Source organism: Wasmannia auropunctata, unplaced genomic scaffold, assembly GCF_000956235.1.
Source record: "Wasmannia auropunctata unplaced genomic scaffold, wasmannia.A_1.0 LD335985.1, whole genome shotgun sequence".
In the NCBI taxonomy this organism is placed as follows: Eukaryota; Metazoa; Arthropoda; class Insecta; order Hymenoptera; family Formicidae; genus Wasmannia; species Wasmannia auropunctata.
In genome coordinates, this window is record NW_012026905.1 from 1,976,857 (window position 1) to 1,997,727 (window position 20,871).

At 40.1% G+C, this 20,871-nt stretch overlaps 2 protein-coding genes across 2 annotated transcripts; both read left to right on the forward strand.

Annotated features, from left to right (window-relative positions):
- Positions 1–12,695: 12,695 nt before the first annotated feature.
- LOC105454513 lies at positions 12,696–14,391 on the forward strand. Its single transcript, XM_011697183.1, has 4 exons — positions 12,696–12,935; positions 13,187–13,331; positions 13,413–13,646; positions 13,937–14,391. The coding sequence occupies exons 1-4, from the start codon at positions 12,864–12,866 to the stop codon at positions 14,254–14,256; spliced, it is 771 nt and encodes a 256-aa protein (XP_011695485.1). The 5' UTR covers positions 12,696–12,863; the 3' UTR covers positions 14,257–14,391.
- A 2,148-nt stretch (positions 14,392–16,539) lies between these two features.
- LOC105454514 (pre-mRNA-splicing factor ATP-dependent RNA helicase PRP16) lies at positions 16,540–20,855 on the forward strand. Its single transcript, XM_011697185.1, has 4 exons — positions 16,540–16,751; positions 16,925–18,558; positions 18,655–18,798; positions 18,881–20,855. The coding sequence occupies exons 2-4, from the start codon at positions 16,975–16,977 to the stop codon at positions 20,549–20,551; spliced, it is 3,399 nt and encodes a 1,132-aa protein (XP_011695487.1). The 5' UTR covers positions 16,540–16,751; positions 16,925–16,974; the 3' UTR covers positions 20,552–20,855.
- Positions 20,856–20,871: the final 16 nt, after the last annotated feature.

A 20,871-nucleotide genomic window follows, 5' to 3' on the forward strand; every position in this document is an offset into this window, starting at 1 on the left:
GGGCTGATGCTATCAAAATAATATCATTAATTTTCATTAATTCATGCCTATAATTTCGTAATTGTAGCGATTATTTGGTGCCTCATTTTATATAAGGAAATTATTTTTTACTTAATATCTTACCGCGGCAAAATAATATAGAAAGAGGAACGTAGCAAGAAGGTACTTGCGAGATCACGTGTTGTTTACAGCCACGCAAAAAATGCTTAACTCGCTATAAACACCTGCAGTTTTGCAATGGAATCACACACAAGACATCTAAAAAATAATACGTATTTTCTCATGAAATCAGATCCAGATCAGACCAACTATGACTGATTTACGATACTTTCCTACATTATGGTATTTTTTCCTAAAACTAGATCCAATTTTATCTTAGCAATGTGATTGATATATGTATGTTAATTATCGACGTAAAAGATATTCGTCAACTATGTGTTATACATACTCAATTATTTCAGTGAACAATATACATATAAGAAACTTGGTTATAATAACATTTAATAAAAATTTAATAAAAATGATCTTGATTAATATTTATTTATTTATTTTTTTTTTATACATGTTATTAAAATAATCTTACCAAATTTTTCATGTTTTTTGTATTTAATTAAACTGTATTTAATTAAACTTAAAAATATATGCTAAAAAAGATGTTATATATTATATTTTCGTAGATAAGAAATTCATTAATACAAGATAAACTTAATCAGACTGCCGGGAAGAAACTAACAAACGACGTGAGCCGAAAAATTAACATGCTTATATATTCGATAGATAGAAGATATCGAATAAATGAGCGAATGCATAATGCGGAGAGTGACCCCCTGATTACTGATCTTTCACCTATTCGATCCAAGTGTAAATTATTCATTAGATTTCTCCGAAATTAATCAGCGGATTTATCGGGATATCGATCCTATCACCCTTCTCTTTATTCAAAAGCGAACCAAATGAAAACGTTGTATAACGGTTTTATTCCACGCAAGAAGATTTCGTATGACTTTTAATCTCACAGTCCAAGGTAACGAGAACCGTATCGAGAATCTCGATAATTTCAACGGGCGAGTTTCGTCAAGGAGATAGTGCGGCCGTCGCAGTACATACGCAGATGTACTTGGCGTCCAGATGTATCCGTGTATACGACGTGATACGCGCGCATTACGTGCTGCATACACGCGCGCGCACGCCGTGTATGGGTCCACCTGAGTGAGCAGACGAGTGAGTGAGCACGGAGGAGAAGGTGTCTCACATGGGTGCCTCTGTTCCCTGCAACACGAGTCCCACAGATGGGGGAGACATCCGGGCAGCTGACGTTCAAATGAAACTGACTGACTGACTTCGGCTTAACCGACTCCACATCCTCCTTCGATTAAGGAGAACTACGTCCGGAGAGACTGGAGAACGGACAGGACGGCGGGGGGATTGTGTGCGCGCGGAGGCCATCAAATTATATTTCGTCGATATTATTATGGCTGGGCTAGAGCCTCTTAAGTATCCTTAAGTACGCGCTAAACAGATATGTAGCGCGTGGGAAAGAGGGCCGTTTATGGTCTTTGCTGAGCTCGGAATTTTCGATTTTATTGTACATTTCCTCGCCGTTGTCAATTTGTGAGCGTGTCAAAGATTCATTCGATAGTCGCGCAATTAAGTTTATCGGCGCTGAATCTTGATTACGTCTTATTGTTAGTCCTATAGCTTCATTAATTTTTTGTAATTATAATATCAAATCGTCACTTTAATAATTCTTAATTTTTCTTTTCGACTTTTTGTTTTATAATCGCAATGTTATTAAAAAATTCGGTCTCATATGTACATATATTTTTTTAATTAAAAGTTGTAATTAATAATCAGGTAGTTATTTCTCAGAGATAAAAAGTCAATCGCCAGTCTTCGAGCAGCTGAGAGCGCGTGATAATCGAGTTGCTGAGTGACGAAAGATCATCTTGCATCTATATTTTCCCTGACACTGGAAATCCGAGCGAATGTTTGTAACATGAACGATGCACCGCAGGTTGGCACTTGTGCGGTTGCTATCGTCTGATTAATCAGAGACAAGATATATATACGCTGAATCGGAAATTTGCCGAAAAGATTGATCCTTGCAAATAAACGATATATTACGATATAAAATTTGTCAGACAGGAGTTGCCATTGTTGCGCAATTTGTACACAAGATTAAATCTACTCGATATCTACGATATTCTTACTTACATGACAGCTTCCGTTATTATCGTTCTAAAATTTTTCAATAAACCCGTTTGGAAATGCAAGCCATTTATCAATTCAAATCGATCGATGAGAATTGCAGCTTTCTCAACGTAAATTAATAACGATATACTTTATCAAGGAAATCAATAATTTTCCACGGTAATCTCAGTCTGCCCCGTGCAGTTTGCTGCGCTTGTAATCAAAACGTCTTATCGTAATAACACCCTTGTTAAGTGAAGTTTCATTGCCATGTAATAAGTCGCAATTAGTAATACGGTCGGCATGAAAAATTACTCGGGTTAAGCTTTCTTGTCGTGAAAACGCGCTAGTATCGAGTTTATCCGCTAAAATTGCGTGGTATATACCTACCGGCCGCATGCGAGCACGCAATACCCCGCTTTCAGAAAATATAGCAGCGGAGGGAAGATATCAATGAGACGAGCACGAGTCAACAATATTGCCTTAGTATCACGCGCATGATCATGTAATTCGTGTAAACCGATACGCGCGAGTTGAACGACTTGTAACTCTAAACGTCGATCGAAAGCCATATACGTCTCGTTATGCATCAGATTTTGCTTAAATGGAGCATTTGCAAATAATTACGTCTCGTATGAAAGCCGATAACAGAGCTCGAGAATGTCACGTCAAGTAGGGAGCCGGCACGCGAAATACCTCTTTGACATCTTCATCTACTTGCCCATTAGTTGTCTTCCGCACGATTTACCTAACATTCGCCCGTTGTATTTAATCTATAAAATTCGATAAAATTAGGACGTACATCAAATACAGAAAAATTTCAATGACATTTTTAATCGTTTGCATCAATCGTTGCATCAACCATGTTGATTAAATCTTTTATTTTATTTTTTTTTCTTAAGAGATATTCTTTTAGAAATCTAACCTTTTCCAATTTTTCTATCCTACTCCACTCGGCTCCTTTCTCCGAGGCAATCGCGAACAATTTTTTGAAAGGTTCACCATTGTCCCTATCGAAAGGAACACTCGTCGCTCGCGCAGGATACCGTGGGGCACGACACGACGAGAGATGGTGCGCGCCATTTGTACGAGGGGAGGACAGAGGAAGTAGAGAAAAAAAGAGAGATAGTGTACCCCAGGGATGGGGAGTAGCCCGCCGAGAGCGAGAAGGTGAAAGAGACAGAGTGAGGAGAGGGGGAGGGGGCCAGGGGCCAGGGGCAGAGAGGGAGAGCTCTGTGGGACTCGCGTGAGGGCGAGCGGGACCGAGCGAGAGCGAGAGACAAAAGGGAGGGAACGGATAAGAGGAAGCGTGGGCACTCAGGTGTGACTCTCCCGCGGGTTCTCCTGCGCCTCTCCTTGCCAGCAGCAACAGATACGCGGACCTTGGTCTCTCCCCGCGCGCGTCCGGAAGTGCTCTTTATCTCTGTCGGTCTGTCCCCTTCGCCCGTACGTACTACTCCCGCGTGCGCGCGCGCAGCAAGCACGCACGCACGCACATGTACACGAGCACGCACCACGCACGCGGCGGGTCTCCGTCGCCCGCGCGCGCGCGTACACGTAGCCCACGTAGCCCAACGTAACGTAGCTCACGAAATCGCTGAACCGTTCTCGCTCCTTGTTCTCGCGTGCCCTTTGCCAACCTTCTTAATAAATTGCTTCATAACCATACTCGATAATTGCTCTTTGTTCGTTAACATTAATTCTCTAATTCGTGAGAAAGGACTTGTGCGACAGAACGCGCCGTCAATTTTAATGTAGGTATCATCTGGACTTTGCGAGTTTTTAATCGCGGAACATTAAGCGCACCTCTCCCCCTGTCTTTTGTCTGCAGCGCACTTTCTTAAAGCATGCGTTTGGCTTCCTCAGGCTGGTAGAAAAACATCTCTGCCCAGACCGAGAACAGGATGACGTTTTTATCGTGAACTTTATAATATCTTAACAATTGCATTTAATTTTTGGCGAACTTAATGTTTAATTACTTAAATGTAATTCGCGTGATATAACAAATTCGCTGAAGCTGCAGGTATATATAAGGCGATGCATTACTACACAATAGATATCTGATATCTGTATGTGATAAGAGAAATGATAATAAAATAATAATTTTATCTTCTAGTATGTGTAACTTTTAATAAGTAATTGCTGGATTTCATAAGCAATATTGACATATTTCACGACAACATCAAGAGCTTAGACAAATAATAAGTACACAATCCTTGTCGATTTTATCAGGATTTTTGTGCCAAGGACACAATAAAAATGTATGTAGGTTTTTATAAAGTTTTCTGTTTCGTCTACCTCTATGATTCAGCGCGTTTCCTTTATCTCCGTCCTTATCCTATTATCCACGAAAAAAAAAAGTTTATCAAGGGTTTGTCTCTCCGTGATATCAGATAATCGATGCGCCACCCTTCGTTTCGTATCCCGGACATCGACTCAACGAAATTTCCTGGTGTACTCGGATAATCGGCGCGACGGTTAACGGCGGGTGTGCGTAGCAGGTGGTGCGTATATACCAATACCGAGATAGTGCACGACGCGTGATACGGCTATATATCTAGTTGCAAACGGCTTTGCAGTATTCAACACAAAAAAAAGAGAACAAAAAGTATTGTGAAACTAACGAAGAACTTTCGATTTCCATTAAAATCTTATGTGCAGCCAAATATTCGCATATTCTTTCATAAAAATATTATTAATTTAGAACTTAAAGATACTTAAAGATACATTTAAAAAAATATAAAATATATGACATATTTTTCAAAAGTGTAAACGTATCATAAGTTTTAATTAATAAAAAATTTGAACGTGTACGCGAAGTGTATTTATGTACCTAGAGCTTCAGATAAATATATAAGATAGAAAGGAAAACTTTGAGAAACAAAACGCGATAATGCACAGACAAAGGGTAAGAAGAGAAAGACTTGTGAAGATAGAAAAGGTGAATATAGGAATAAAGGAATAGTATCATGTGTAATCGTGATCCAACGAGAGGGAACGTCATAGTAACGTTCATGCAATTTTGAGAAGCTTCCGCTCGTTTTATATGTTCAAATAGTTAAGTACGTACATAAAAAAAAAGATGGTATCAATTTTGTTTATGGGTCTCCTTGGCGATGCGTGATGAAAGAAAGAGCAGGAAGAAAAAAAAATATATCACGAGATAGCGAAATGAGTGGTACGGCGGAATAGTAGCTTCCCCCGGCTGGCGCTAATCGGATGAAGAGATCAACATGCTGGACAAGCTTCCCAGCTCTATATATGACTAGCTGGCTGCTAGTCATATAACGCACGATACAAAAGCGCTTAATTTAATTGTTTAGATATTCACTCTTACGGTTACAATCGCAGGCGCGTGGAAGAAGCTGCGCGCTATGCTAAATTAATGAAAATCTGAAACGAGAGAGCAAAAAAATCTAAACCTTTTAGTTGATCATTTAGCTCTACGATGATATTACTTACGATACGCTGCAAATTTCGCATTTTTCCAAATAATCGTGATCGCAAATAACAACAGTCTATTGCTGCATTTCTTAAAACCTTTAATGTATTGGAAAAAACAGAATTTGATTATATTGTAATCTTTTTTAAATCTTTTTTTAATCTCTAGCTTAAAACATTTACATTTTTAATTTAATAGCTTAAGACAAGCTGGATTATATTTAGAATATTTAATTTGATGCGTATTGTTTTTTGTGAAATAACAATACATCAGATAATTATTCGCCCAACAGACTAGCTTCTAAAAGGAAAATGACATAATAATCGGTCGGTACAAATTGTACTTCTTTCCGGGCGCATAATGCATCTTCACGCAAAAGATTAAAATAAAACGAGTTGTTAAATTGTTGCATTCCTTCTCGGTAGGCCACGATTACATCTCCGGCGTTACCACGACCGGGGAACGAGGGGCGGATCGCGCGCGAGAGAGACGAGGGGGACTAAAATAATTACGGGAAACCGAGGTTTAGAGAGCACCGAAGAGGAAAGGGAGCGAGAAGAGACGCGAGAAGAACAAGGGGCAGCGGCGCAGCGGAGGAGAGACGAGAAGAGATTCCGGAGAAGCAATGCTAATTCCTGGCTCGGAGCCTCCGTCAGTCGGGAGCCTCCGAGAGGTTTCTCACCTTCTACGGTTTCCCTCCTCCAGCCTACGCGAGGGCCATTCGTCCGACGCTCGACCGGGGATGACTTTGCTTGGCACGGCGTCGACTAATTCGTTGACTGCGGACGCGGCCGGTCGGGCCGGTTGATTTTTCAATATAACCTCGTATGTTTGTTATTATTTGTTAAAAAGTTACATTAATTTGTTTAATTTAACATCATGTGTTATTTTTTTAGAGAAAAATGAAGTATATAACAAAATTTAATATGATATATAAAAAAATTAATATGATATCAAAATATATTTTTGCATGTATATATTTATATATTAATTTGTTTAAGTTAATTTATGAAGTTTAAATATAAAAATGATATTTTGAAATTCGATTATCCGACTCATTTGATCATTAATAAAATAAAAAAGTTCAACATTATAAAATTTTTCTTACAATTAATATTAATCATTTCCAATAATTCTCGTTTTAATTGATTAATAAAATAATATATATCATTTATCGATTTTATAGTTAACATAAATTATTTTTGTTTAATCAAACACACGCACTCACATACATATAGCAAACATCATTATTTGCAAAAAATATAATTGACACAGCGGATATTATATAGAATTTAAATTAATTTAATTGTTAAGTTATATATTATTAAAGTTCGACGTAAAATTTTGCATAATTCCTACAGATTAATTTTTTTATACTTTACTTATCTTTTTTGTGCACTTATTATTAGAGAAATTCTATAGCACGACATATACGACATATACGATATATACGACAATATACGGTATGAGAATCAACAATAAATATGATGCTGTTAAATATCAATAAATTAATTAAAGATAAAAGAAAGAGACGCATACTTGCTATTTTCTTAAATTCTTTGAAAATATAAACTAGTTATAAAATAATAAATATCTTCAGTCAAAAATCTTATTTTTCATATTTCAATATAGACTCACTCTTCCTTGATAGTGTTATAAGGTCGAAAATTATTGCCTTTTCAATCTTATTGTCTCTGTTTCATACAAAGGGATTATTGTAAGAGAAATGCTATACATGTTTAATAATAACTAAATTACAATCTCTGTAAAGAGATTAATACAGTACTCGTAAACTTTAATCTGTTCTTTAGCGGTTTGTCATTTAGCGAACAGTTACGATCGCAATACGAGAAATGCTACATTCATCCACCCTGGCGAAGCAGAACGACCGTTACATCGTAAAGCCCACCGCACAGAAATTTACATAAGTGCATAAGCACAGCGTATAAGCGTCTCGACTAATGAAACACACAAAATAAATTCTACGCAACAATATGGCGGTTCACATCTCGAGCGTCTCGTCGAACGCTTGTATGCTATACGCCTGTTACTGTTATGCCAATTTGTGTGCGACGGCCTTAAGTTTCTGCCAGCCAGACTTCTCTTCTGCATCAACGATCAAAGAAAGAAAACCATGCATGAGCGTCTCTAATATGCCCCTCGTTCGCGATCGTTCGGAAAGTTGTTGCGTATTTCTCGATAAAAGCACTTCCCGAACGCTCGAGTGAAATGTACTCATTTAGAACGGATTGCACCAGTCGTCAATTAGCGTTAATCGTGGCTAATTTTCCCTGTATACGTTACATGCACGCGGCTGGATCCATGATCTAGCAGGGGATTAGGGAGTATAAGTTAATCAGAGAATGACTAAAGCTAATTAATAAATGCAGATTTTCAAGTTTAAACATCGTCTGAGTACTGCTCTCATCATATATTTTTAAACGTTTAATTAATTTTGTAGCTAAATTTTGTTCACGTATTTATTAAGATTAAGAGCTTTGATAGCGCGTGAAATAAGATGCAATACATATATCCAATCCCATGCTTCCAATCCCATTTATAAAGAATAGTTATAATTAATTGATATTATTTTTGTATTACATACGCGTGAACGAATATCGAGTTGTCTCCACAGAATAATCGTTCGAGGATTCCTGTGAAATCTTTTGGAATTTTAGGAGATAATTTGAGACGGATCATAATTTAATGCTGTCCATGATCGACGGAAGCTATCGATACCGTAATGTTCGGGTACGAACCGGAAGTAAGTATCCACGTGTATCGTGCATCGCGGAGCCGTCAGAGAGAAGGAGAAAGGAGACAAGGGACGGCTTTATACTTTCCTAGCAAGCGACTCAATAAATCGATCACGTAAAAGAAACGTATACGCAATGGTTTTTTTGCATATTCATGCGCGGACATTAGTTTAAACGAATTCATTGGCAGTACCTAATTTGACCTGTTTCATGCGTTAGCATCACATTATAAAGTTTTAGGAAAGCGAAAAACGTAAACGTGATTTTTCATAAGAATTTTCATATAATAATTGTGGATCGCTAACTCCATTTATGAAAACATTAAAAATCGATGCGTGGATCTTTCTTCGGGTTAATTAAAACTATTTGATTAAATTTAAATTTTAATTAAAATCGATGTTAAAAGATTAAAGATTAGAAAATGAGATTATCCTGCAGATTATACAGTCGTTTTGAAATGTATAATGTTTAATTGAATCAGCATTGTAGGAAGACAATGAGTCAACTTTTCTATGAAAATGATTTCTCATTTTCACATTCGAAAAGATACTTTTGTATGTTACACACGTCTTGTAACAGAACGACCGACTCGATCTGACGGTATACGTTCTCTTCAGCGAAAAAAGTAATTCTGGACCCGTTACAAATCATTACGAGGCGTTTTCCTCGCATCGTCGTCATCGCTGACGACAACGATCCCCCTTCCTCGATGAGAAAGCTCAATAAAAAGCACCGGGTGGCGAACACGATCTCACCGCATCTAAAATCACCCGACGGTCCTCGTGATTGTATTAATTCACTTGACGGAATACAGAATACGGGACGCAGGGTGTATACAGATGCCGCGGGAGTTCGCGTGTGGATGTATTGTCTTCTCGGCTCCTTTCTCGCATTAGCATAAGAATTCAGCGTGTGCCTGATGCGCCTATCAATCGGATCCCTCCTCCCCCCTCCCCCTCCCCGCCTCTTTGTCCCCCTCGCCCTCTCTTCCTTCTCCCTCCCCCCGCTGATGAATCAAGACTTAAATCTTGCACCATGATCAACCGGACAGTCCGAATGTCGAAACGTCGTCATCATCGATCGAAATCTGAAACACGTTGGCCCGTAAAACCGACAACTTTGGCCTCAAATGGCCGACACCTCGGAAAGTACAACGGCATTGCGACACGCGAGGATTGATCTTATCACGGTTGGGACTCTTAATGGTCGCATTAACCGACAAGATTTTACCGGAATGGAATATCAGCGTCGCAGAGATGTGCGAGCAAGACTTGCGACGTATACGCAGAACGTTATTTATCTGTGACTTCATTAGAGAGTGACGAGCGCGCGGCCTGCGATCATTTTTCAACCGTAAAACATTATAGAATTTTAAGGGCGAGCTAACTTTAAAAAAATCTGCTGTGCTTCTTATTTATATTTTATCACTTTTCATTCGTATTTATTTTAGTCTCATTTATTTTTTTTACTCCCTCTTTCAGATGGCAAGCGTATAGCATTAAATAAGTATAAGATAGCATGATATATTAAAATAAATCTCCACTATGTGATACACAAAGAATATTACACACAAGACGTAAATTAATCAGCATAAATTTTTCGGAACAGTATATGATAATTTTCCTTCGTTGCACGAAACGTTCACGTGACGTGCTCTTACCTAAATTAAGAGTCGAGGCTTAAAGAGTCGAGAGAGGGTCGGAATCGCGTTTCGGCCGCGCCGAATGCGCGTCGCGAAGTCGAAGTGAGGAACGAAAAGATCGACGATCCGGTGGCTCCAGTCCCAAGAACAGAAATTGTTACGTGCTCGCCCCGGCAGCGTGATCCGAATGCTCATGCGAGTGGCGATCGGCCGCGGTCATCCAGAGCCGAGAGGAGAGACTCAGCCGAGAGTCCCGTAGCGTTACTCAAGCGCGGAGGAGCTTTCTTCGACGGACGCGCACACGCACGTACGTACACGCACGCGTGAACAGTGCCGTATAGCCGTGGCGAGCGAACGGTAAAAAAAATATCCCGAAAAATATTACATATTATTACAAATCGGCAACGTGAATTAATAATTACATTCAATAGAGAAATATAACGGATAATAACGATAGGAAAAAATATATCTGATAAGTGGTAATTTATCTCGCGCGCGTGATTACCATTCTCAACGTCTTATTGAGAATTTTGTCGAGATAAGCAAATCTTTGTTGCGTTACAGCGGCTGCTTGTCGCGGAGTTTTATGTGAATTACGTTACAGCCCGATTTTGCATTCGAGATCGTTTTAAGTACGGATCTCGAGACGCTGTATACAGTCATTCCATTGGTTAGATGGAGTTTTAAGACTGCTCATGACCAGACTCGAGACGATCTTGAATGTAGGATCGAAATATATCTCGGAATACCGCCCTTACGAGTTTTATATGAATTTTTTTCACGAAGATTCTTCAAACTCCGTAGAGGAAGGCGATTTCGTGTCCGGGGCGCGAAAGTGGCTAATCACGTCGCTACGCACGTCAAAAGGCGATTGTCCGTCCACGCGGAAGCAGAGAGCCCACGGCTCTCTGCATCTATCCCTCGATCACCTCTCGCTCGCAGGACACGTACTCGTCGTGTCCCCGTACACGTCCTCGCGTGTACGACGCGCGCGGTATGTATCGCCGCGCCGCGCCGCGCCGGTGCGTGTACGCGTCGTCTGCTCGGTGTACATCGCTACGGCTGGCCACGAACGCGCACGGTGCGTGATGCCGAAACGGCCGGCCGGGATGTCGGACGGGAATCTGCGCGCCGGCGATATCGAGGGCAGGCTTTCGCGAAGAATTTAAAGAGCAGATTGATCGTAATCTCCGGCACGCCCTAGGTCTTCTCGAACGCGCCTGCTTTCGATCGAGCTGCTTCCAGGCTTATCCTCAAATTGTTCGAATATCAAAATCGAATATCAAAACTCTATCAATAAAATCGGCATTAGAGAATGATTTGTTCCCATTTTTATTACGATTTCTCTCAATAAAAATAATATATCTTATTCGTATTTTATTTCAATAAAGCAGAAAGTTAATATTATATATAATTAAGAATATATAGATAAATATCGAGATAATTTTTTAAATATTAATTTTTAGAAATATTTTATTCGCGCGTTGTAATGATTTTGGTTTTGCTTATGCATATATTTTTATTTAAGAAAAACTTTTAAGAATGCAAGATGTAGAATTTTTAGTTTTTGAAAAATTCATTGTTTAACAAATTTCAATTATACGATTTTGCATTTTTTTAATAACTTTCTTAGATTTCTTTATACTTATTTATTTTATTCTATTTACCGCCACAATAACAGTGGAAAGAAGGAAATTAATAAAGATATCTATAACATATCATAAAGCAAATGGTCGTAAATTGTACATCGGTTATTGATTATCGTTTTATTTCTATTATTTTTCTCATTTGATACTAATAATTTCACTTATACAGCGATTATGTGATCAAATATATATTTTTTTAACACAGGTTTAGATGGTTTTGACAAACAATATGTTTAAGATAAGTGGAGTTTCACGGGTACGAATGAACTATTCATCGCAAGGTGTCATATACGCTGAAGTGTACAACGTATGTCCTTTCGCTTAATGCATGGGTATTTAATGCGTTCTACTCACCAAACAGGTAGACGTTTTTATGAATGCGACTGGCATTGCCTGTGGGTGAGACCGCCGAATATGGATGGCAGCCGAAGATGACCGGGAGCGATGAGACTGCTTAGCGAATAAGGACGTGACGTATCCGCAGCTTGACCTATAAGGCAAACGGATTTGCTGTTAATAGTCAATATGCATTAGACAAACAATGAGCGGATCTGCAGGCCGCACACGATGCCGACAGTCTTTTCTGCGACGTTGCAGAGATTTTAAGCGGCGAAAGCTACATAATTTACAGTTATAAACGTTGTTGGAAACTGCTTGATGTAACAAAATTTATTTCTATACATTTCTTAATTTGTAAATCTTAATGTCAAATGAAACAAAATATCTGATAAATACAATATTTAATGCTTTTATTTAAGAAAAAGGTTAAATATGATCTAGATATAAAAATAACAAATACAATTAAAGTACGAATGCAATACGCAAAAGTGAAAGAAAAGGCAGTAAATTGCAATACTTGCTACAATATATAATTTTGCGTAAATAAAAATATAATATTTTTATTTTACACATTCATAACTAAGATATAATAAATATAAATCAAGAAAAAAATATATATGTTGGATAAAGAGAAAAAAAGAGACAATGAGAGAGAAGAGACTTAAATGACTGAAGTTAAATGATTATCGTTTGCTTCGTCTTTTATTCGTGCCATTGAACTTTCAGACAAATTATGGATGACACATTTGTAATAATTTATAACCAAACAAATAGCTAATATTAAAGCAGTTAATGCAATAATAACTAAGAAAATTTTTGGGAAATTTAACAGCAAATTCAAATTAATTATGATTCTCGACTCGGGAACATCGAATTCAGATACAAAAATTAAAGATGATCATAAGATAAGAAACTCCAAGGTAAATATATAATTAGCTTTCCATCGATCTTAATTAAACAAGTGGTTAGTTCTCTTAGTCCTGACACCATTTATTATTATTTTCCGAAAATTTGTATCTTTTATCATTTAATCAAAATAATTTTAATTAAAATAATTACTGTAAGAATACAAAAAAATAATCTATATATTTTTGGCATTTAGTTTAAACAATTAATTAATAATTATTGATTGTTTGACAATTAATATATATTTCTTATATATTTATTTCAGCTCAAGATGTTATATTTAGGCATAATGTGCTTTGCTACCAACTGCCTAAGCTCAATCGTTCTGGAAGCTGGCTCACGCAGTGCATTTCGTTCTATTTCGCCAACAAGATCTGTGGTTTTTAATCATTTATTCCGCCGAAACTACAGTAACTAAGCTTTAGTCTCACACGATTAATTAAACGTGAGCACGGTAACGCGTAGAAAATAATTCCTTGTTGTTAACGCAGATTTGAGGATTAAGATAATGATAGGTGACGTGCTTGCAGCATTGGTATCAACAATAATGCTAACGATCGGCGACATATACGGAATTCCGTATCTTTATTTGCCGTGGCTTGTCAACACTATCGAAGGAATGGCTATTCACGAAGGACCAGCTCTTTTCGGATTGGCATATACCGTGTTACCGAACGTTAATTTGTCCACGGGATTATTTATGCTTATAACACTGCTTTTATATGGTAAGATAGTTAAAAGTGTAACTGAGATTAAAGAGATATTTATTCATAAATATGACAAAAATTATTTAATTTTTTTATTTTTAAATGCTTCATAAAATTAAAAAATTGTAATTCAATATTAATGTAACATACTTTTTGGCAAAAAGTATAAAATATATAAAATACTTCGAATATTTTTCCATTATGATAATATCAGGTTAATAAATTTAAAAAATAATTTACTGATTTAAACTTACAATTTATAATTGAGTCAAATAATTCAGTAATTGTTTTTGAATTTTATTTCTTAGTGGAAGAGCTGTGTATCTGGAGAGACGTTTTTATGAATTTCGAACATTGCTGGACAAAATATAATAAAAATAACAAATTGAAGGAGGAGACAAAATTGACAAGGACGGCAAATAAAGAAGAATTATGCAACGAGGTTAAAGAAAGCCTTGACGAAAGTGTAGAAATTATATCACGAAAATCAACGACAGATCAGCAAGATCCAATTCATTTTAATGAACTTAATGATCATGATATTATTGAGCTTGCAAAAACTATGGAAAACAATGTATCGATTAAAAATTGTCATAGCAAAAACCCGTTTACGGAGGTGACTGGTTAGAAATAACTCAACATTTTTTAAATGTAAATCTAATCATAATTCTCAACTCAAAAATAGATTCAGATATAATTTTATCAAAGTCAGATATAAAAATTAAAGATAACGATTATAAAATTAAAAACATTCCATAATAAATATAAAATTAATTTAATAATGCATTAATATCGGCGTATCATTAAATTATTTTTAGTTTTCTTCGCTCGACTTTTATAATAAAATAATAACTGTAAAATGCAAAAGTTAAAAAATTAATAAATGTTTACAAAAAAGAATATAATAATGCTGTAATAGTGCAATTAAAATTGTATTTTATATGCACATATAACCGTCAATTAGCTCAAATCATAGCAGCTTTATTTTGAGTCCAATTTCTGTATTTTATTATATATGTATAATTTATTAAAATATACTATTTTGTCTTCACAAAAACATAATCGTAATTGAATGAAAGTAAAAATCCTGAAATATAATGCAAATTTATTGCAAATGTATGATTAATCAAATTTTTACATTTGTTTCTTTCTTTTTTCAGTATTGCATCGTATTTTATTATATTATTTTCTTTCTTTCATTACTCTCTGGCCTTTTCTTGAAGTAATTAAAAAATGTACAGAATATAAATTTCGTATGTGGCATACATATATGTACAGCAACGACCTCTCTACTCGCAATATGTACGTCGTTTCACGCGACTACATCAAGAATATCGTAGGAAAGCGACTCGATAAGAGGGAAAATAGAGATGATTGTTACAACATACCGATGAATCGTTGCAACAACCGTCCGTCCAATGATTCACACGGCACTCCCGATACCCGATTCACGTATAACATTTCGTACGTCACGATTACCGTTAAAACGGCTGATTGTGAGATCCTCGGGAAATCCGAACGCGTATCGCTGATTAGAAGAATTCTGTTTTCCAGACATAACTATAGGAAATATTACCTCGGATATATATTGTCTTCGAGATCGAATTGTTAAGAAAGAGGTTTCCTAATCAATTTCAACGCCGATCATGACTACCGTGGGAGCACGAGACCGCGAGGAGCAACACGTTGACGCTGGAGCTGGACAACGCGCGTCGCGGACAACGATGATCGCGACGATCAATCGACGATTTGCGAGCGAGCGGATATTAATTAACGACACGGCGTTGCGACGCGCGCACTCGACTTCCGCCGTTTGGCCGGCACGCGCCGGCTCGAGTATGTATCCTTTTTTTTATTACTTTTTACGCGAGTTCGTGTACGTAATAAACATACCAAACGCGGGACGATCTCGCTGCATGCGCGACTCCGAGAATACGCAGCGGCAATAAACGTGCCGCGCATGCGCGCGCCGTACTTCTGTTACGACTGTACTCGTCGCCCTATAACTGCGCTTTCGCCAATGAATTTACCCGACGATCCGTTTGACAGTCCCATGTTCGACAGTGCGTCCAAGAGCGTGTTTTACAGCCGTATTGTAGGAGTACAATTTTTATCCGTCGCGCGATTTATTTTTTCAACGCAAAGTGAGTCCCTCGCTTCGAACTCGCCACGCCGCGGCGCGAAACGAACAGCGCGTTTGCGCAAGCGCACGGAGATTGGGATTGAAGACCCTAGAGTAAAAGAATCTGGAGATTGTAGCGCAATAGAAAAAAAAAAGAGAAAATAAAGCCATTGCACTGCAAGTGTTTATGCACGTCCCAACGTTACTGAAATATAAAATTGAAGTAAAAACAGATGCTGAAAAAATACTATTAAAGTGCCAGTCTGCAAATACAAAGTATCTAAATAAAACTAAAGATATTAAATTCAACATGAGAATTAAGTAATTTAATTATTTGTCGACAATTTGAATACGTTTTTATTATCAATTTATATATTTTTTATTATCATAATGAAATAATAATTAATACCAAATACATTTTGCAATATCGACGGTCAAGTATTTATCGGATGCGTGTATTTGGAGATTCCTTCCTATTCAACTCCCTAGATGGCGCACTTGCAGTAAAGGCTTCATCACTTCAATCATTTTTTCTATGTATTTTCTGCGCTATGGTGATTCTCAATTGAGTAAAAAGAAAGACAGCAACAGGAGGGAATGTATCGATAGGCTGATCCGCGAACGGAACTACGTCATGGCAGCCATCTTGACTGGCCACTATTGTCTATGATTGGCTCCCTTTGAACGGCCATCTTGACCGACCGCTTTTGTATATAGTCACTTCCGTGCGCTTGCTCAGAGCCATACACTCCCTCCTGTGCTTTCAGTCTTTACTCTTTTTTTACTCAATGACGCTACGGTGATTCTTCGATGTGTCTTGTTTTTTGGTTATTTCGCTGGAAATTATTTTACATATTTCCTAAGATCATATATACCGTACGTGAATTTTGAAATTTGCATATTCGTACGGCGCGTTTCAACCAATTGCTTGCTCACGAATGCGAGAGCTATGATCTCGTGATAAAAACGCCATTTTCTTTACGCCTTTGGCAATCGTTTAGGTTAGTATGATTGTTCGAGATGTTTTTTTATTTTTAAAAATTATGCATTACGTCCTTTTAAGATTCTAAATATAATAATCTATTTGTTATACATTCAATTTTATAAATGCTCCAACGTATGTAGTCCGTTTATTCAATAATTCTTAAAATGTGTGTGATTCGTCTGTTTTCAGAAAATAACACTATATTCTATTGATATTCGGCTAAATATATCAAAAGAGAAATGTCAGACGATCCGAGTTTGTACAGATTAGAGGGGACGATAGGAGATCAAGCGGGTGGTCTGATCGTACGTAAGAAAGCTTCGGACCACACTTTCAAGAAACCCTCCGTACTAGGCCTCGACAAGCTCGCCGAACGAAAGAGAAAGGAGCAGTCGCAGGAGCCCGCCGGCTCGAAGTTCAGCAAATCCGAAGGGAGGGACAGGCGATACCGATCCTACGAGGAGGAGACCCCTACTCACACCGGCGGTGTCAATTCTGAGGCGCAACAGAGATTGGAGTCGCGACTCAAGCGTCAGCGATTAGGCGCGGACGATAGGTACTCGAGGAATTCGTACAAGGATCGCGAGCGGGACAGAGACAGGCGGAGAGATCGGGACAGGGAGAGTCGTGGCAGGGACAGCAGCGCGAGGCAGACGCCACTCAGATTCAGAGACGAGCCGCAAACGCCGAAATTTCGGACGAAGGATCCGACCTCCAAGAGCAATTGGGACGACGACGAGGACGAGGAGCCGAAACGCTCGAGCTGGGACCATCCGACGCCGAATCTTTACAGCAGCCGGGACGGTCGCGACAGCATCAGAAGCGAATTCACTCCTTCCTACAAGTACAACTCGTGGAACAAGGACTTCAAGAGCTCCGGCGCCACGCCGATGATAGACGGGGAGGAGAAGGAGCTGTGGGAGGAGGAGCAGCAACGACTGGACAGAGAGTGGTACGCGTTGGACGACGGCGAGAACAACGCTTTCGCCAATGTGTCCGAGGAGTACACGCAGAAGAAGGAGATGGAGCTGGAAGCCAAGCGACAGAAACGCCTCTCCGCCCAGCAACGACAGATAAACAAGGACAACGAATTGTGGGAGCGTAACCGCATGCTAACGTCCGGAGTCGTGAGCTCGCTGGACCACGACGACGATCCCGACGACGAGGGAGAGGCGAGAGTTCACCTGCTGGTTCACAACGTGGTCCCGCCGTTCCTGGACGGACGCATCGTGTTCACGAAGCAGCCGGAGCCGGTCGTGCCCGTGCGCGACCCCACCTCCGACATGGCCCTGGTGGCGAGGAAGGGCTCGGCGCTGGTCAAGGCGTACCGCGAGCAAAAGGAGAGACGTAGGGCGCAGAAGAAGCATTGGGAGCTGGCCGGTACGCACATCGGCAACATCATGGGTGTGCACGATCGGCGTAAGGACGACAAGGAGCACACCGGGCAAGAAACGGACTTCAAGGCTGGGCAAAAATACGCTCGGCACATAGGGTCGGGGGAGGTAACCGGGGAGGCTAGGCACAGGTCCATACAGCATCAGAGGAGGACTCTTCCTGTATTCGCGGTACGACAGGAGCTGCTGAACGTCATCCGGGAGAACAGCGTCGTTGTAATAGTAGGCGAGACCGGTAGCGGCAAAACCACGCAACTCACGCAGTATCTTCACGAGGACGGCTACAGTCGCTACGGCATGATTGGTTGCACCCAGCCTAGGAGGGTCGCCGCGATGTCCGTCGCGAAAAGGGTGTCCGACGAGATGGCTACTGCTCTAGGCGACAAGGTCGGATATGCGATACGTTTCGAAGATTGCACTTCGAAGGATGTAAGTAAACAATAATTTAAATATAATTTTAACATCTTGTATACTTTGTCGTAAAATTCTGATCTGTGTTCGACGTGTAAATTTTATGTTTTACAGACGGTCATCAAATATATGACCGACGGTATTTTACTGAGAGAAAGTTTGAGGGAGGGAGATTTGGATCGTTACAGCGTGATTATAATGGACGAAGCTCATGAACGATCACTTTCCACCGACGTGTTGTTTGGCCTTCTTAGAGAGGTACAGAGAGATCGCATCTTTTATCTTACATATTCGAATATTTCCATACCGTGCAGTCTTCCTAATTTAGAAATGTTTACAGGTTGTCGCCAGACGGCATGATCTAAAGTTAATCGTCACGTCCGCAACGATGGATTCCAGCAAGTTCTCCGCTTTCTTCGGCAACGCGGCGACATTCCAAATACCCGGACGCACGTTCCCCGTCGAGGTGCTGCACGCGAAGAATCCGGTCGAGGATTACGTGGACGCGGCTGTGAAGCAGGTCTTGCAAATTCACCTGCAGCCCAAAAGCGGCGACGTATTGGTCTTTATGCCCGGTCAGGAGGACATCGAGGTCACTTGCGAAGCTCTGAAGGAGCGTTTAGCCGAAATCGAATCGGCCCCGCCTCTCTCCATACTGCCGATTTATTCCCAACTGCCGTCGGACTTGCAGGCGAAGATCTTCCAACGATCCGAGGGTGGTCTCCGTAAATGCGTCGTCGCGACCAATATAGCGGAAACGTCGCTGACAGTCGACGGTATCGTCTTCGTCGTCGATTCGGGATACTGCAAATTGAAAGTGTACAATCCTCGAATAGGTATGGACGCTCTGCAAGTGTATCCCGTGTCGAGAGCAAACGCCGATCAGAGGCAGGGCAGAGCCGGTCGTACCGGTCCCGGTCAGTGCTTCAGATTGTACACGCGAAGACAATACTTGGACGAATTACTACTCACAGGCGTTCCCGAGATACAACGCACGAATTTAGCTAACACGGTACTGCTGCTGAAATCGCTAGGAGTCCAAGACTTGTTGGCGTTCCATTTCATGGATCCACCGCCGCAAGATAATATACTGAACTCGTTGTATCAGCTGTGGATCCTGGGGGCGCTTGACAATACCGGACGCTTGACCCCCCTGGGACGACAAATGGCCGAGTTTCCGTTGGATCCACCGCAATGTCAGATGCTCATAGTCGCTTCTCGTCTCGGCTGTACCGCGGACATTCTCATTATCGTCTCCATGCTATCGGTACCGTCGATCTTCTATCGGCCGAAGGGACGCGAGGAAGATTCAGATTCAGCACGCGAGAAGTTTCAGGTACCGGAGTCGGATCATCTGACGTACTTGAACGTGTACAATCAGTGGAAGGCGAACGGTTATTCGAGTTCCTGGTGTAACGACCACTTCATACACGCGAAGGCGATGCGCAAGGTGCGGGAGGTACGGTCGCAGCTCGAGGAGATTCTGAAGCAGCAGAAGATGGATGTCGTTAGCTGTGGCACCGACTGGGACATCGTACGGAAATGCATCTGCTCCGCCTACTTTCACCAAGCGGCGCGCTTGAAGGGCATTGGCGAGTACGTCAATTGCCGCACCGGAATGCCTTGTCATCTCCATCCCACCTCCGCGCTATTCGGCATGGGCTTCACACCTGACTACGTCGTGTACCACGAGCTCGTGATGACCGCCAAGGAATACATGCAGTGCGTCACCGCGGTGGACGGCCACTGGTTGGCTGAATTGGGCCCAATGTTCTTCAGCGTGAAGGAGACTGGCCGGAGCGGTCGTGCGAAGCGACGGCAGGCGATGCAACACCTCCACGAGATGGAGCATCAAATGAAGGAGGCCGAGGAGGAGATGAAGGCGCGCGCTCAGGAGCAGCTCGAGCGAGAACAGGCGTCAGTCCGAAAGAAGGAGATTTTAACGCCTGGTATTAGGGAACCGGGTACCCCTGCCCCGTATCGTAATACACCCGGAAGATTAGGGTTATAATCGTATTTTTTTATGTATAATGTCTTAAATTAGCAAATTTATTTAATGAAACAGACATTTATTCCTAATAGAGTTCTGTAATATAGAGAAGTTGCTATTGTAAATAGTATAACGGAAAAAAAACAGCAAAAAATAGCATAATTTGACAATTAATCGCTAACTGTAGCGTTACTGATCAAATTTATAATCTTAATGATCTCTGGATTTTTTTATTGAATTTCTGTCTTTCTTGCAGCACAAACAATACAATAATTACAATGTACAATTACATTATAGTATTTACTTTTTTAGATTAGGTAATAATTTAATTTGACTGTAAA

Excerpts from the sequence above, each read along its gene's own strand:
- LOC105454513 (XM_011697183.1), top strand. The coding sequence starts at position 12,864 with ATGATTCTCGACTCGGGAACATCGAATTCAGATACAAAAATTAAAGAT. Across the intron at positions 12,936-13,186 it reads ATAAGATAAGAAACTCCAAG|CTCAAGATGTTATATTTAGG; the intron begins GTAAATATATAA and ends TATTTATTTCAG. Across the intron at positions 13,332-13,412 it reads TTTATTCCGCCGAAACTACA|ATTTGAGGATTAAGATAATG; the intron begins GTAACTAAGCTT and ends TTGTTAACGCAG.
- LOC105454514 (XM_011697185.1), top strand. The coding sequence starts at position 16,975 with ATGTCAGACGATCCGAGTTTGTACAGATTAGAGGGGACGATAGGAGAT. Across the intron at positions 18,559-18,654 it reads AAGATTGCACTTCGAAGGAT|ACGGTCATCAAATATATGAC; the intron begins GTAAGTAAACAA and ends TATGTTTTACAG. Across the intron at positions 18,799-18,880 it reads TGTTTGGCCTTCTTAGAGAG|GTTGTCGCCAGACGGCATGA; the intron begins GTACAGAGAGAT and ends AAATGTTTACAG.